The sequence below is a fragment of the Babylonia areolata genome, chromosome 3 (genome assembly GCF_041734735.1).
Source record: "Babylonia areolata isolate BAREFJ2019XMU chromosome 3, ASM4173473v1, whole genome shotgun sequence".
In the NCBI taxonomy this organism is placed as follows: domain Eukaryota; kingdom Metazoa; phylum Mollusca; class Gastropoda; order Neogastropoda; family Buccinidae; genus Babylonia; species Babylonia areolata.
The window spans coordinates 23,426,325-23,441,940 of NC_134878.1; the positions used below are offsets into that span (position 1 = coordinate 23,426,325).

The 15,616-nt window shown below is 38.5% G+C and overlaps 1 protein-coding gene across 11 annotated transcripts in view; it reads left to right on the forward strand.

The window, feature by feature from the left end:
• The window catches only part of LOC143279854 (multiple PDZ domain protein-like), a 190,890-nt gene that overhangs the window by 107,092 nt on the left and 68,182 nt on the right, over window positions 1–15,616 (forward strand). For 7 of the 11 annotated variants that reach the window (XM_076584099.1, XM_076584101.1, XM_076584100.1 and 4 more), the window contains 3 exons: window positions 6,231–6,374; window positions 9,441–9,684; window positions 11,724–11,925. In XM_076584099.1, the coding sequence (XP_076440214.1) occupies window positions 6,231–6,374; window positions 9,441–9,684; window positions 11,724–11,925 (590 nt within the window). The remainder of the gene's footprint in view (window positions 1–6,230; window positions 6,375–9,440; window positions 9,685–11,723; window positions 11,926–15,616) is intronic. The other 4 variants (XM_076584102.1, XM_076584103.1, XM_076584105.1 and 1 more) reach the window with 1 other exon arrangement.

Sequence of the window (15,616 nt, forward strand, 5' to 3'; positions counted from 1 at the left end):
CCGCTGAGACAGATGGGATGCTGCCTCTGGCCACCCTCCCTCTCTCTCTCTCTCTCACTGGCAGGACGAAGGTGGTGGGCTTGTGTCTTTGTGTGGTGCTCCACACCCTCTTTCCAGTCCTGGACCTGGGGGGAGAGTGCTTGTATTTCAGAACCGTCCTGGTGTGGGAAGTGGCTTTAGCTGACTCTTGTTCCATCCTGCGTGGGATGTGCTAGTGTGGCCATCTCACTTGCTGCCGTCATTGGCATTGTACTGTTCCCCATGTGAAGTGGTCAGCTTGTGGTTGTGTGGCATGGTTCTGACTTGGGGTTGAGCGGATGATTAATTGGTTTTGTTTATTTATTTTTATTATTACTTTTCTGTTTAGTAATCGTAAATTATTTGGAAAAAAAAAAAATGAAGTTGTGTTACCAGATTTAGAAATTGTTTGACGAAAAGATTAGCAAACATTACCAAATTAAAAAGGGGAAAAAGTTTTGACGGTAGTGTGTGAAAATTATGCTTACTGGATAGAGGATTTGTGACTACTTTTTTCGAATCAGCATCAAATGTTATTGTTGTTATTATGTTGTAGGTGTCATGTAATTCATCTTATGTTCTTGAACATGAAATCAAACTTACATATTGTCCAAAGTATAACAGTAAGAAAATCGCCAAGATGATACAAACAATGAAAACCATGATGTGAGTTTCAGTTTCTCAGGATTAAAAAAGCCATGCATATGAGTGTTTTTTTGTTTTTTTAATCTGTTACTATACAACTCGTATAAATCATCTAAAAGTGTTATGCAGTACTGCAGAATGATTAGTGTTTGACTTTTCCTTAAATTATGTGAGCACCATTTATGTGCAGGCTTGTTCCTTCCTCTGCATGCAATCAAATGATTGTATTTGCAAATTAAAGATTCTGTATTCCATTCAGCCTTCACCAGAAATAAAGTAGGACCGCTTAAAAGGTCAATGAAACGGTTTTGTGCATAAAAGTGAACAAAATAAGTTGTCTTAAGAAATTATAAATTGACAGTGTTCTTTGAGCAAATACTACAGTCTTGTACATTCATTTCTGATACTCTGGAGGGAATGTTGGAAGTCTTTTGATAAAATGCACTTTGTGATTACTGCACATCAGTGTATTTTGTTTTTCCTCTTTTGTTTCTTCTTGATCTGCACACCCTGATCTTAGAATATTTATACATTGTTCCCTTGTGAAGGGATAAAAAAGAAGAGAGGGGGTTACTCAATAAAACTTGCAAGAACAACTGTGGCTGCTTGCCATGGATGATGGTTAACTCCAGAGTGAATATGGAAACTTCATAGGTGGTGGTTTTTTGTTGTTGTTTGTTTGTTTGTTTTTTTATGTGAAAGAATTGTTGCCAACTTTGGTTCTTTGAGTTTTAGTTCAGACCCTTGTGTTTAATGAAGATTTGTGACTCGTGTGAGAAAGAAGTTATTCAAATCCAGTCCCACTCCCAGTCTCAGCTTCAGAATGCACTTAGTGCTTGATTAATGTGTGAACAGTCTTCCAGCTCAAGAAATTGTTAGTGAAACAAAACCTGAACAAAAAATGCTGAACTGAGGACAGGTCGTTTCATTCTGTGGTGTAATGGGGTAAATCCAAAAGCATCTTGGGTGCAAACATTTTGAAGTCTTGCTGTTGAATACTTCTCATGATGTTCGTCCATGGGTAGTCTTCAGTTTTGGACAGAGATGATAGCACGTCTTTTGATCTGATTCTGACTTGTAGGAAGCTCTGTTTTATCCCCAAACTCCTCCACATTTTCTACTTTAAAAAAGAAAAAAATTAGAAGAAAGAATTGGCTTACTTTTTTTCTTCTTTTTTTCTTTTTTTAGATAATTTTTTTTTTTAGTACTGTCATAGTTTTAGATTCTGTATGGTGGTTCACAGCTTTGAAATGGTTTTACTGATGATCTCCTTGGAGACGTTTATGGGTTGGTCCCTCTCTGCTTATTTAATATGTTTTTTTATTATCTGGATGCAAGCTGATTGGAAACATACTCACACAGTATTGGTGGGAAGTTATGTGCCTTTGTCTTTTTTAAAGGAGCTAAAGTTAGCAGGCTTGTTTGCTGTTAAAAATTTAGTGCTTGTGGCTGTACTTCATTTGTATGGGTGAGGAATTTGCCAGAAGCTGTCAGCATTTTCATTGAAGTTAGTTTCAAGGATGACAACAAGGAATGTATTTCCTGCGAATGTGTTCTTCCCTAAGTGTGTTCACTTTTAATTTTAGAAGTGGGTGCTTTGGATACACACATGTAACACAAACCAGTAAATAAGCATAGATGTTAATATGGGACAGGTGTTGCACACAAAAATCAGCACAGAATCATTTAAAAGTAAAGTTTGTGTTCTTGAGACATCTGCGATTTCCGTATATGATACGGCTTTGTGCTAGAAAAATGCCAGGCACTAGACAGCATCTCTGAAGTTAACAGGTTTGTCTGTAAATGTTTTTGTTGACTCTGTCATTGAAATTTGATCCCCCCTCTCTTTTAGTACTAGCTTTTCTTTTTTGTTACTATTATTATTTCTTATGATCCTTCGTGTTTTTACTGCTAGAATACAACACAAGCTACATCAAAATGATCACTGTTGCCATTCCAGAGACAGAATATTTGCTGTGATTTCCTACCTAACGTTATTGATTGGACATGGCATAAGAACAAGAGCATTGACACAAAGTCATTGCAGGTGATAGTGTTGAGAGTGGACTCAAGCTGGTGAATGGATGCTGATCAAGACAGTGAATACTTGGCCACTTGCTGTTTATGATGTATGTGTTTTGCTGCCGGAAAACTCGAACATTATCTGTTCGCTCTTTGTCTGGGCATCGTAAAAACCACCATAGCAGTGTGAAGGTAAACTGATGTGGCGTTGTATTCATTTTAGAGGAAAGAGTTTATGATATGGTAATATTCACTGTCACTGTGCTATGTTTAATTAAAGAATTACACATACACATGCGTGTGCGTGCGCGCGCGCGCGCACACACACACACACACACACACACACACACACACACACACACACATTTATGTGTGCAGAGTGATGTTAGATGATAGCCTATCAAACTTTTAATGCACATTCATAATCCATTTATATGTATCAGTGTACATTTGTGCATGTGCATGTTTGTATTTTGGCTGATGTAGAAGCTGAAACATATTTCCAGCATTTTTTTTTATACACAATATATTTCACAATTTTTACCAAATTCAGTTATAGTGTAGACTTCAGAGCACAAGCTGAAATGGCCAATCTCAGATAAAGAACAATGCAGTGGTCTTCTAGCACACCAGTTCAATGCCTCTGCTCTGATGGGGGTTTGCACTGGCTTGTCTAAAGAGTCTCAGGGCGTCTTAAGTTCCTTTGTATGTGGGAAGAAAGTTTTTTGTGTATCTGTCAGGCAGGGTTTGGTGTCCAGGACCTCAGAGAAGAACTGGTTTCACTTTTATACAGACTGACATAAAAGCATCATGGGCATACACATTACACATACTTGTGAGGGAATAACACTAACACACAGACACACTATGTGATATGCAAGCAATCTCTTTTGTCTTAAGCACGTGTACATGATTGATGATTGATGCACACACTCTACTTAGGTGACTGACACAGTTTTGGTGACTCACTTCATTTTATATTCTGAGTGAATAGAAAAAGTTAAGGGAAAGGCATTCATCATTTTAATCCATAGTTTTCTAAGCATCATTTTTTTAAATTTCCTTGTTCGTTGTTGTTTTTTGATAAACATTTCACCAGTATGAAAGTGCACATAGTATTTTTTTTTCAATGGGTGGGGTGTCACGTGTGGGTTGAGTCAGGGATGGAGCTGAAAGGAAAAACTGTACAATGTCAGATATGGTTTGTTAGTACAATTTGTGTGTGTGTGACAACCTTTGGTTAAACTGTGTTGACATCTGTTGAAATTATTTATTTGTGTTTTTAACAAGATAAATGTTCAGTAACACATTCTAAGTGCTTTTGTGTTGGATGTTGTTTACAATATGGGCTATTGTTTATATGTGAAGTATCAATTGTATAAAAATGGTATTGTAGATATGTGTTCTATAGTGTGCCACTTATCTATTTGCAAAATGTGAGATTTTTGTTAAGAATGAATGTATGATGTTGAAAATGTGAGATTTTTGTTAAGAATGAATGTATGATGTTTGAATATCTATTTGCCAAAATTTATTTATTTGGACATGGATGTTTTTGTATAATTTATGTCTGTGTGTGCATGCTGAGCATTACTATATCTGACCAGTACTAAGTTGTCGGTCGTATAAATTAATTCCAGTGATTGTTTCATACATATTAATATCACAGCCAAAACCTTACTTAACACAGTAAACACATTAAAGGTAAATTTAGTAAATTTTAGACTTGTTAAAAATGTTACGGAAAATAGTAAACTATTTACTAATTTAGTGATAACATTAAGACATTCTTTTTGTAACCAGAGGATGAACTCACTTTCTGCTACAGTGTGATGTCTACAGACATTTAAGAGAGAAATACATTTATAAAACATAGACAATTTAGTAGAGATAATCATGTAGAATTGGCACCATTGTTAAAATTCTAAGATACAAGTGCAACTGGAGAGGTCACTATGTACATGTTTTATATATTCAGAAGAAAGGAACACTCCTTGAAGCACATTTTAAACGCAGTTTTGTCTAATAACTATTACTTTGATTGTAACAAATATCCTGTGTTAAAACATATGGTATTATTATTTTTTTTTTTTTCTAATTGTATCTTCATTGCATCATCATTTTGCAATAAAGTGTGTGCTTGTGCACCTCAAATATTTACAACCCGGAGGTCTGACATTCAAATTCTTTTGAGTCCTAAGTTGCTTATTTTTAGTAGAAATTATAAGCAGATATTAAAGGGCTGCTTATGAATGAAAAATGCTGATGTTTAAATTTAGATGGACTAATTTGCATTAGAAGCAAGTGACGTTTTTGTGTCCTGACCTTCATTTCTTCACAGAGAAAATATAACAGAAAAGTACATGATGCACATGCATGTGCATTCACATATTCACGCTTGCTCATGCATATTGCAAGTGTACAGGTGAATGTAAACTATTGTCTACAGAAATGCATGTTTGAACAATGCATTGGCACATGTGTACACAAACTTCCATGCATAGGTGCACATATTCACACGTATTATATGTATGTTTGGACATGCATGTATTTAATTAAACACTCATGCAGGCATACATGCATACATAATATGTGCATTCATGTGTGTGTGCACATGCACATGTGAACACACACACAAATATCACATTCAACTTCATACATTGAATAATACAGCCATACTTATACTCTTAGTTGTGAATTAAAAAACAACCCACAAAACAAAGAAAACAAAACAAGCTCTAACCATTGTTGCTCAGGAAATCAATTTTTATCTCTGACTGAACTGTTTGCCTGACACTTTTTGTTCTGTCAACATGAATCTATGTTGGGAATGTTAAAATTCGCTTTTAGTTACATCTTTGTCACATTGTAAGAAGAGTGTAGTTCCCATTCTGCAGAATTGTTTGAATTTTTACCCAAGTTTCCTCCCCTGTGGCAGTATTAGCCAGGTTTACTAACCGTGTATTTGTCTATAGTTTTAGAGCGAAAATGATTGATAGAATGTACAGGGGATGGGAAGGGAAGGGAGACAGAGCAGACAGTCAACCAGGTTCACTGTTCACCTGGGGGATGTGAGTGTGGATACGTCATGCCCATTAGAAAGGTGTCACAGGGAACGCCTGGCTGCCAGATGCATGTGTTGCATCTGTTGTGTCATGTGATGCAAGCAGAAATGGGCTGTCCAGATGTTGCTTGCGTGTGTTGTGTTACTTGGTTGTCCTTGGCTGTGTTCAAAGCCCAGACTACAGTTTGCACTTAATCAGATGTTGGAATCATAACACAGCAACAAGACAGTGCATCTGTGTATTGGCTGAATATTGAACAAGTGTTTTCAAGTTGATTAGGCAATGCTTTGCACAACTGTTATGTGTTTTTCTGTGCTTGTGTGGTGACCCCAAAAAGTGCAAGTCGCAAGTGGTGTTTGTGCATTGTCAGTGTTTAACACACTTGTAAGGAGCTTACGTGCTGACAACAAAAAGTGGTGTCAGTGGTGTGAAGGTGTGTTTCACGCACTGACGATGTTTTGCACACCTGTGTGCTTGCAGGATGTGCCCCCACCACTACCAGCCACATCACCACCACCACCCCCACCTCCCCAGACTGCTGCACAGACTTCCCCTGCCCACCTCCCCTCCACCCCTCCCCTCCGGCCAGCACCCACCTCCCCACGTCATGGGCCTGATGCCAGGGTAGGTGCATGTGTCTGCACTGGTGGCCTCTCTGCCGCTTTCCACGGAAAGCTTGGTGGGGGGTGAGGAGAAGGGTGCAGACCTGAAGACTGACTCAAACAACCTTATATTTTTTATATTGATTATCATGATGGTGTGGATCTGTGTGGATGAAGACAAAACAGTGTCAGGAAAACTTACGGATAAATGGTGGCCCCGTGGTTAGGTAGGCTGTGGAAGGTTTGATTTCAGGCTGTCAGATGCAGTTGTTAGGCAGTTAGTTCTTCTTGTGTTTGAATCCTCGCCTGTCTGATGTCCAGTAGAGGTTATTCCACTCACCCAGGTCAACACATGCACAGACCTGCTGGTGCTTAAACCTGCATCATATGCATGTGTGTGCATATGACCTACCGGTACTCTAATATATATTAAAGATCTCATTATTTACTTAAATTATGCCCGTGTTGTTGGATGCAGAAGGCAGTGAAGATGCTCAATAGTCCAGGTCCCCAGCCAGTATCACTAGTATCACCCCATCAACTGTCAACAAGTCTTAGGTCTCTCCCCTCTGTTTGCCACCAGTCTTGACCCCATAGTCTATATTTGTAGTTAATGGGTTGTCATTATAAAACGGAAATCACTGACATTTCCAACATACACCCGCCCCCAAAACAGAGTTGCAATAATGCAAGGATTGGAAGTGGATTTTCCTTCACCTTTCATTGACCATGAATGATCTGATTGGTAGTTCTTGGTAAAACAGGGGAAGAAATGAAATCTCAGGTCCTGTGTCGTTGCATATTGTCTCTGTAAGAGAGAGTGTGGTTTCAGCCCATCTTGTCTGTTGTTGATCATGATGCACTCCCTTATTTTTCTAACAATTGGAACCCAGTCTGTGCACTGACTGCTAAGTCTTTTGTACTTAAAATATACAGAAGTTCCTATGCAATTTGGAGTGCAAGTGTTTATTTGTCAATAAATTACAACCCGCAATATTATCATGACCAAAAAATTTGAGTTTGTAAGCAGCTTAGTGTTAAACTCTCAATGAGAGGAAGTGTTCAGTGTCCCAGAGATTTAAGTTAAAACTATACATTATGGAGACTTGAAAATGAATCAGGGTTTTGGCAAGGTTTTGTTTATCCTCCTTTGAGGTGGACTGGATGTGTCATGACCACAAAAAGGTCAGTGCCTGTTTCAATACAATATGTTCATGTCAAGTTAATGATAGTTGATTTCACCACTACTTCAACAAAATAAGGGAAGAATGATTCTACCAGCTTGTTTGTGCATTCTGTAAAGTAATAACCAGGGTATTGATTCAAGCACAGTTGGTTGAGCTCTTTCTTGCCTGGCCATAGCGTATCTCCTGTTGACTGATCCTCCACTACAACTGAAGTGCAGACATGGGGGTGGGGGGGGGATGTGACAAATATTCATCAGTGTTCCATGACATGTGATTGATTCTGTGTTGGCTGAGAGCTCTTTACAAATACTCCTTGCCTGACAGAGAGTCTCAGGTGAAGATAGAGAGTAGCATTAGAGAGCCAGCAGTGGAGTTGGGTCAGTTCTGACAGCCATTGTTGCACTGTGGTGTTCACACTGAAGGCGATTATGACACTGCCCGCTTTGTCGTGGGCTGCTGCTACTGTTCATGCTCAGCATTACTTAGCATCTGTGCACGTGTCAGAGCTGTTTTGCACGCATTTCTGAGCTGCTTTACACGTGACTAACTGTTTGAAAATTTCCTGCACGAATTGAAAAGAGAAAAGGGGAAGGAGAGGTCTGATTGAATGCTGGATTGTGTGTGGATAATGTGCATGAGGTGGTTCAGAGTTTGTGTGCATGTAGTTTAACAACAAAATTATTATCATAAATTGTCATAAAGTGTGTGTGGATGGATTTGAACTGACTCTCTCTCACTTTTGCTATTGCTCTCACTCTCTCTCAGTCTTATATCTTTCAATCTTTTTCAGACAAGCAAAATTCTGGAAATATAAGGTGGTGTAGACAGTGGTAAACAAATAGATAATTAAAGTGGAAACTTGAACTGAAGTGTGTATTGAATGTATATGTGGAGTTTTATTCGTTCCAAACTATATTGAACTGATGCTGCTTCATAGTACGCTTGTAGTCAGTGCATTTAATGATGTGAGCTTCTTTGGAATGAAAGAATGGATTATTTCTTTTGAAAATGGCCTGCTGGATTCTGCTTTCGTGATAAGTTTGATTGCTTTTTCTCATGATATTCTGTTCATCATCTCTTTTTATTTCACTTTTTCTTTTTTCTTTTCTTTTTTTTTTTTTTTTTTTTTTTTTTTGTTGTGGGTTTTTTTCCCCGAATAATCTTGTGGAATTTTTATTATATTTTTCTTGTATTATTATTGAATTTTTTACATTTGGTTCAAGACATTCCATATCAATAATATTTCACACATAATCACCAAATTTTCCAGGTGTTGCTCCATTTTCCACTGACCTACTTCTCTGTGGCAACATATTTGTCATCAATCCTTTCTCTTTCAGCAGTGGCTGTTTGAAATAAGTTTTTGTATGAAAAAAAAATCAACTTATTAATTTAACAGTTTTGAAAAGATTTAACTTATTCCTGATGAAATAGGTTTGGAGGATCCAGATCAACCCAGCAGTGTCTGTAGTGGATCGCTATGAAACAAACTATTACAAATTTAGAAACAGACATGAGAATTGTTTAAACAATACAGCCAGTGCTTGGTTTTATGCAGAATGTCAGAACAGGAAAGGTCATGGACATATTCAAGTGTCTTATTTTCTGTATGCAAAGGGGGTGATATTTTACTGCAGTTACTTGGTACCTGATGATGTACAGTGCTTCAGTTCACTAACTTCTATATTACACAAAATTAAGGTGGGCCTGTTTGGTCTGTAGGATGGAAGGGAGTAGAAAGGGAGAGGAAAGGTCAACTCAAGGAGGATAGGTGAGGGTATCTTTGCAACTCAGTGAATTTAGCTGACAGATCAGTGATATGATGTGTACAGCAAGAACAGAATTATGGTAAAGAAGGCAGAACAAGTATCCCATTTCCTCAACGTTTCCTGTGCACACAGATTGGGGGCCATGTGTTTCATCACCGGAAAACCAGCAGTCAGGACAGTTCGGCCTCCTCCTCCTCCGATCATGCAACCTTGGCAGCAGCAGGTGGGATCAGCATGGCAAGTGACCTTAAAGGAGTGGCCACCCCTCCTTCCTCCCCTGGGCTCTCCCCCATGGGCTCCCCACGCACAGCCCGGCCAGGGCTCCCCTCCGAGTTGGAGAAATGCATCAGTCTGGACAAAGGCAACGAACAGCTCGGTGAGTGGTTTAGATCATGCTTGTATTGACGTGATGTGTGTTAGCGTATGAACAGGGAGTATGGTGTGTGTGTGTGTGTGTGTGTGTGCGTAGTGCTTTTTGTATAAGTTTGTGTGCACAAGATTCAATGTTTAATAATGAAAGTTACAGGTAAAGCAATTAACAGCTGGGTGTTCTCAAATGCTTGCATATTCAAGAGTTTGTGTTGGGATGAAACTGAAATACTTGCTGACATTTGTCAGATTTTCTCCACTAATGTTTTTTGGCCTCCATACAAATCATCTTTTAAACTCATGCCCAAAGCTTTTGCTGGAACAGTCTTACCTTTCATACACACCAGGGCTGGAAAGATTATAATCCCATTCTCAGATCAAAATCCAAGACCAAGGCATAGAGTCTGCAGCATAGTCAACAAACTGTTACTGACATTGGGGTATATTCTAATGAGACTAGTGACACTGGGATTTACAGTGTTAAACTCTGTAACACAGAAAATGAGGTCTTGCTAAAGACAAGCAAATCAATAAGAATGTACAAAAATCTTGTTTCCTCATCAGTGATCTTGCTACACTGTTTCAGACTTTCCTATAGTGAAGACTAAGAACACCAAACCAGAATATAGAGCACTGATTCTGTAAAACATGGGTGTCAGGAAATCATCCCAGCTGTATGTTCTGGACTAAATATTGTGAAAATATGTTCAGCTGTGTGTACATATAAAAGTGGTTTCCACCCCATTTTCTCTCATCCCCATCATCTTTTTTTTCTTCTTCTCTTTCCCCCGTCAGTCTTACAGTATCTCCTTTCTTCTCATCCCCATCATCTTTTTTTTCTTCTTCTCTTTCCCCCGTCAGTCTCGCAGTATCTCCTTTCTTCATGTTTTTGACCCCACCCCCACCTCCACCACCTGACCTCTCTATCTCATTTCCAGATCGGTATTCCAATTTTCTTGACTCACTTGATCAATAAACATGAGCTTAAATTACTTTTGACATCATAGGCTAACATGACACTGCAAAAATTAGACTGCTCAATGCCTATTTTCATGTCCATTCGGTTGCACATTGCCACTTTGAGAACCACGTAGGTGGGCAGTGGTAGAATGAGGCACGCAGAGAATCTGGATTTGATCAGGCGTAAAGTAAACAACATCTCTGCGGAATGGCCTTCCGGTGTAGGGTGGAGAACATGATTGCAGTGTTTGCTTTACATCACCACAGATGATTGATCTGGAAAGAAAGCAGCGCCTCCTGAAATGTCGTGACTGTGAGAAAACAGTGGGTGACATGGATTTTTAGCATAGTGGGTACCCAGAGAACCGCATGTCTCATTGGGCAGACGAGCATGGCCCATTGATTGTGTTGGTTGTCTCCCTTGTGCTAGTGACATGGGGAGTGTGGATGGTGGGTGGTTGGACAGAGGAGTGTCTCAGCAGGTACTGGATAGATAGGCAGGGGGTTGTTGGAGGGGATGTGTTGTATTTTGCTTCAATTCTGAGGTTTGGTTGTTTATGTTAATGTATTTCTCAGTTGTATCATGTGTTTGTATATTGGTTTATGTTGGAGAGGGTGAACTGAAAGTGTGAGTGCTTTGTTTAGTTTGTGATCATTATGATATTATGTAACATGTATACTAGGGTGAGTGTTGGCTTTGACTGAAAAACACAGAGATTGAATTTTGATATTGTCTTAAACTGTGGCTGAATCAGTGCTATCAACCATGAATAATAAAGTCATGTAAAATTTTTGCAGTTGCTTGTTAACTGGAAACCTAGAATTGACTTTTCATGTAATATCTAGTAATCTTATTTTCTTTCTTCCTGCAAGCGAGTCTTGAAGGTGTCACTTCTTTGTTTACACTTATTGTGTTTTTAAATAAAATTGTATTTGAAGGACATCTATAGCTTGTGACAGTTTTAACACATGTCTGTTGTGAAGAATCTGTTTATATGTTATTTATACTATTTGAGAAGAAGAAAAAAGGTGTCACTTAAAAAAAGGTGTTGAATTAATTTATATCCTTTCTTCATTCCCTCCCAGGAATCAATGTGGAAACAGTGGACAAAGGCATCAATGGTTGTGTTATAAAGAGCATCATCCCTGGGGGCGCTGTGCATAAAGATGGCCGGCTGCAGCCTGGTGATTACATTGTCTCCATCAACAACGAAAGTCTTCGACGCATTACCAATGCTCAGGCACGAGCCATCTTGAGACGGACCTCTCTGCTCAGCTCAGACATCAAGTAAGTACCCATGTTTTTGTTTGATGTCGGTTTGCACTGTGTTTTTGTATGTCTGTGTTCATTTGTGTTTGTTTCAATTGATTTGATTGGGAAAAGTTTTCAATTGTCAGGTAAGTTTTGTTTGTGAACTGGTTCTGTTCTGACAGTAAGTCATGCATGACAATACCATGTACACTTTCGTGCTCAGTGAGAAGTCTGTGACTGAATGCTTTTGTATGTAGTCAGTTGTGGTAATTGGTCATCTGCAGTTCTGTTGGAAATCCTATATTATTCATGAACCACTTGACTTATTTTGTGTGGTTCAGGTCATTTCAGGCTCATGTTTGAAATTGCATATATTGAAAAATTTCCTTTAAAAATCAGTGTGATCTTGGCTTTGATTTTGGATTTTTTGGAAAACAAAAACACCACCATTTAGGAATTACGATGAGATTTGACTTAATAACAAACATCAAGATCACCTTTACACATCTTCAACATGATTTATACTTTTTATGCTGTATGGACTGATATTGCCACACAAAGACTTGAATAATTTTACTGACATTTTGGGCAGAGCTTTGTCTGTGTTTCTGCATCTGTTCCATGGTGTCTTTTTCTTTGCCAGGCTTATATTCCTGCCGTGATTTGTCTGTTGCTGCATGTTGGTCATGTGGATAGTTCATTTTTTCTATTTGAATTCTCAACATCAGTTACAAGAAGAGGAAATGTGATTCCCACATTCTCATGCAGTTTTTCTTGGTCAGTGGTTTATCAGTGGAGTGTCATCTTTATATGTTCTGAGGAAGCACAAACTTACAGTTAATGGGGAGCATTTGTGTGCAAAACTCTATGTGTGTGTATGTGTAAGTGTGCGTTTTGATTATAACTGAGACCTGTCTCTTTTATATGAGGTAAATTGCAGACAAAACATGCTAGAAATATTTTCTGTTTAAGCTTTTGGAATTATTTGATTATTTATTTCTGTACCTACACTTGAGGCATAGGACATAGTTGTGTGTTTGCACATATTTGTGTAGAGGTCATGAGTGTGCACTCACATGCACAGTTTACTTTGCAGGGTTATTTTTTGTGTGCAGTGTTTGTTTGCTGTAGAATTTGTGTGTGTGTGTGTGTGTGCTTGTGAAATCTGTGCAGTGGTACAGACGTGTCTGCAATATCATGAAGTACCATACTATATGGGTACCTGTTGCCCCACAGTTTGAGAAGTGACACAAGTTGATTACAGCTGTATTTTTCTCCCTAGTACAAATGATTGGATTTAAAATCATCAGATATTTGTTTCTGTTTCTGTATCTGGTGCACACTCTCACTCTTTTTTTTTCTGTGTATCTCTCTGAATTTGTGCCTGTCCATGTGTATCTCTCTCTCTCTCTCTCTCTCTCTCTCTCTCTCTCTCTCTCTCTCTCTCTCTCTCTCTCCTCTCCTCTCTTCTCCTACCTCCTGTCTCTGTTCTTCATCCTTCCATTTGTCCCTTACATCTCCCTCCGTCTCATATTCTCTCCCTTTTTCTCTCTCCCCATTTCTCTCTGTCCCTTTGTGATTGATTAAATTGATTCCAGGTGTGTTGTGTTGCATGGCATACTGTGCTCAATTGTGTTTATCTGTGAGCTTCCAGTCATGCCAGAGTTCAATTATGAGAGTGAAGACTTTACCTTTGGTGCACATTTTGATATTATTGATGTTTTAAGCAGTGTTGTCTGTATGTGTGTATCTTTTATTGGCTTTGATTAACTAAGGAAAAGTAAATCCTTTACCTCATCTTTAGTTCAATTGTATTTGTTCCTTTTGGTGATATTTATTGGTATATCATCCATGTAATTGTATGTAACCTTGTACTGTTGTAGTCTTTGGATGAGACAATAAATGGAGGCCCTCTGTGCAGCATGCGCTAGAAAGAAAGAAAGGTCCCATTACCTTTTATGGCCATTGACGCAGTGAATGTATTCATATCCACCTTGCTTGGTATGGGAAGGCATGGCCCAATCCTCTCCTTCCACCATTTAACTTTCCCCAGCTTAAGTGAGGTACCCGTTCACACTTGTGTGGACTGGGGAAAATCCGAGTGAATTGTCTTTCTAAAGGATACAACTCCATCAGATAGTAAATCAAATACACTGGCAGGCAGAAAACAGAGGTAATACGGGTGGTGTTGTACTATGGCAACACACTCTCCCCAGTGACAGCAGCCTAAATTCTAGACAGATAATGTGTTGTGACAAAAAGTAATACAGTACAATATTAAATCTGTACTTAAGGACAGGTTATGTGGCCTTTCTTTTATCGTCTACTGATACATTGATGAAAAATCATCATCCCTGTGTATTGCAAATGCATTTACATGCTGTTAATTTTATTTTGTTTTTCTTGGAGAAATCCCCATTGCATACAACATGGGATATTTCTGCTGTTCCTGTTGAAGTTTGTGTCCTCTGTGAAGGTCTTTGCTCTGTCTTTGGTCACTTAGTCTTCTCCACTGCAAGTGGAGCATAGGACCTTGGGTACATGTCTCCAGCTTGGTCTTTCTTGGTCTGTAACCTTTCTGATTACAAATCAGTTGTTTTTCAGATTTTGCTAGATTGCTTCATACACCATCATGTGTAGTTTGGTTTCTGTAGTGTGGATTTAATTCCTTATAATCTCCCACAGCTGTACATCTCACTGTGTATTTAGCAGAACTTAATTTTCTGATTTCATGCTCCCCAAGTTAATATGCTTCAGGCGTCTAAGTATGTACAGGTACCCCAGAGGCCAGTTTCATATCTTGACTGTCAGTGATTCAGAGCTTCTTTAGTAAGTCACCAGAACAGAAAAGGTTTCTTGTCTGTAGGTTAATTTGTAACCTCACAAGAGAAGTCACTAAATGTAACAGAATCTTGTTGGAGTCCTGTCCCCAAGGTGAGTGACATTATTTTTTTAATTTTAAGAAATTCAAACTTTTAAATTGTTTTGATCACAAGTGAGTCATTTTGTTTTTTCCAGTTTAATTTTGAAGTGAGTAGGACACCAAGAAATTTTATATCAGACTTGAAAAATATTTCATGTTCTCCCAAAAAGAATTGTGGCAGCTTTTATTAATAATAACCATTTTTAAAGAGAATCAAGTGAGAGTTTTCTACTGTTAATTCAAAGTGTTTGAGTGCGCTTTGTTATTCAGTCTATCAAGTCCTTCCTGGAAAAGTTTCTTTACATAATTGACATAATGTAGGCTTGTTCTTTACCTTAGATATGTCTGAATCCATATAGCAATGCCATCAGCATATTGTGCCAGCTTGGTAGATGATGAAAAGCATGTGTGTAAATCATAAAGTATAATGTTCAGTTACAGTGGAGAAGTATGGAACCCTGTGGGATACCCATATTTATAGGCCTAGAGGTTGACAAAATTACTCTCAATTTCGTAACTGTATCAGTATTTCTTCCACTTGAAAAATTTTTACATAACCAAAAGCATGTCCAGACAGACCAGTTTGTTTTAGCTTATTCAACAGTCTGCTGTGCCACATTCAGTTATGAGCTTCAGTAAGATGAAATAAGGACGCAAGAATACTAAAATGTATTTTTCTTATAAAGATATTTTTCTCACTTATCTGATTACATCATTTAATAATGTAGAACCCCCCCCCCCCCTCTCTCTCTCTCTCTCTCTCTCTCTCTCTCTCTCTCTCTCTCTCTTAGTCTAGCTCCTGTT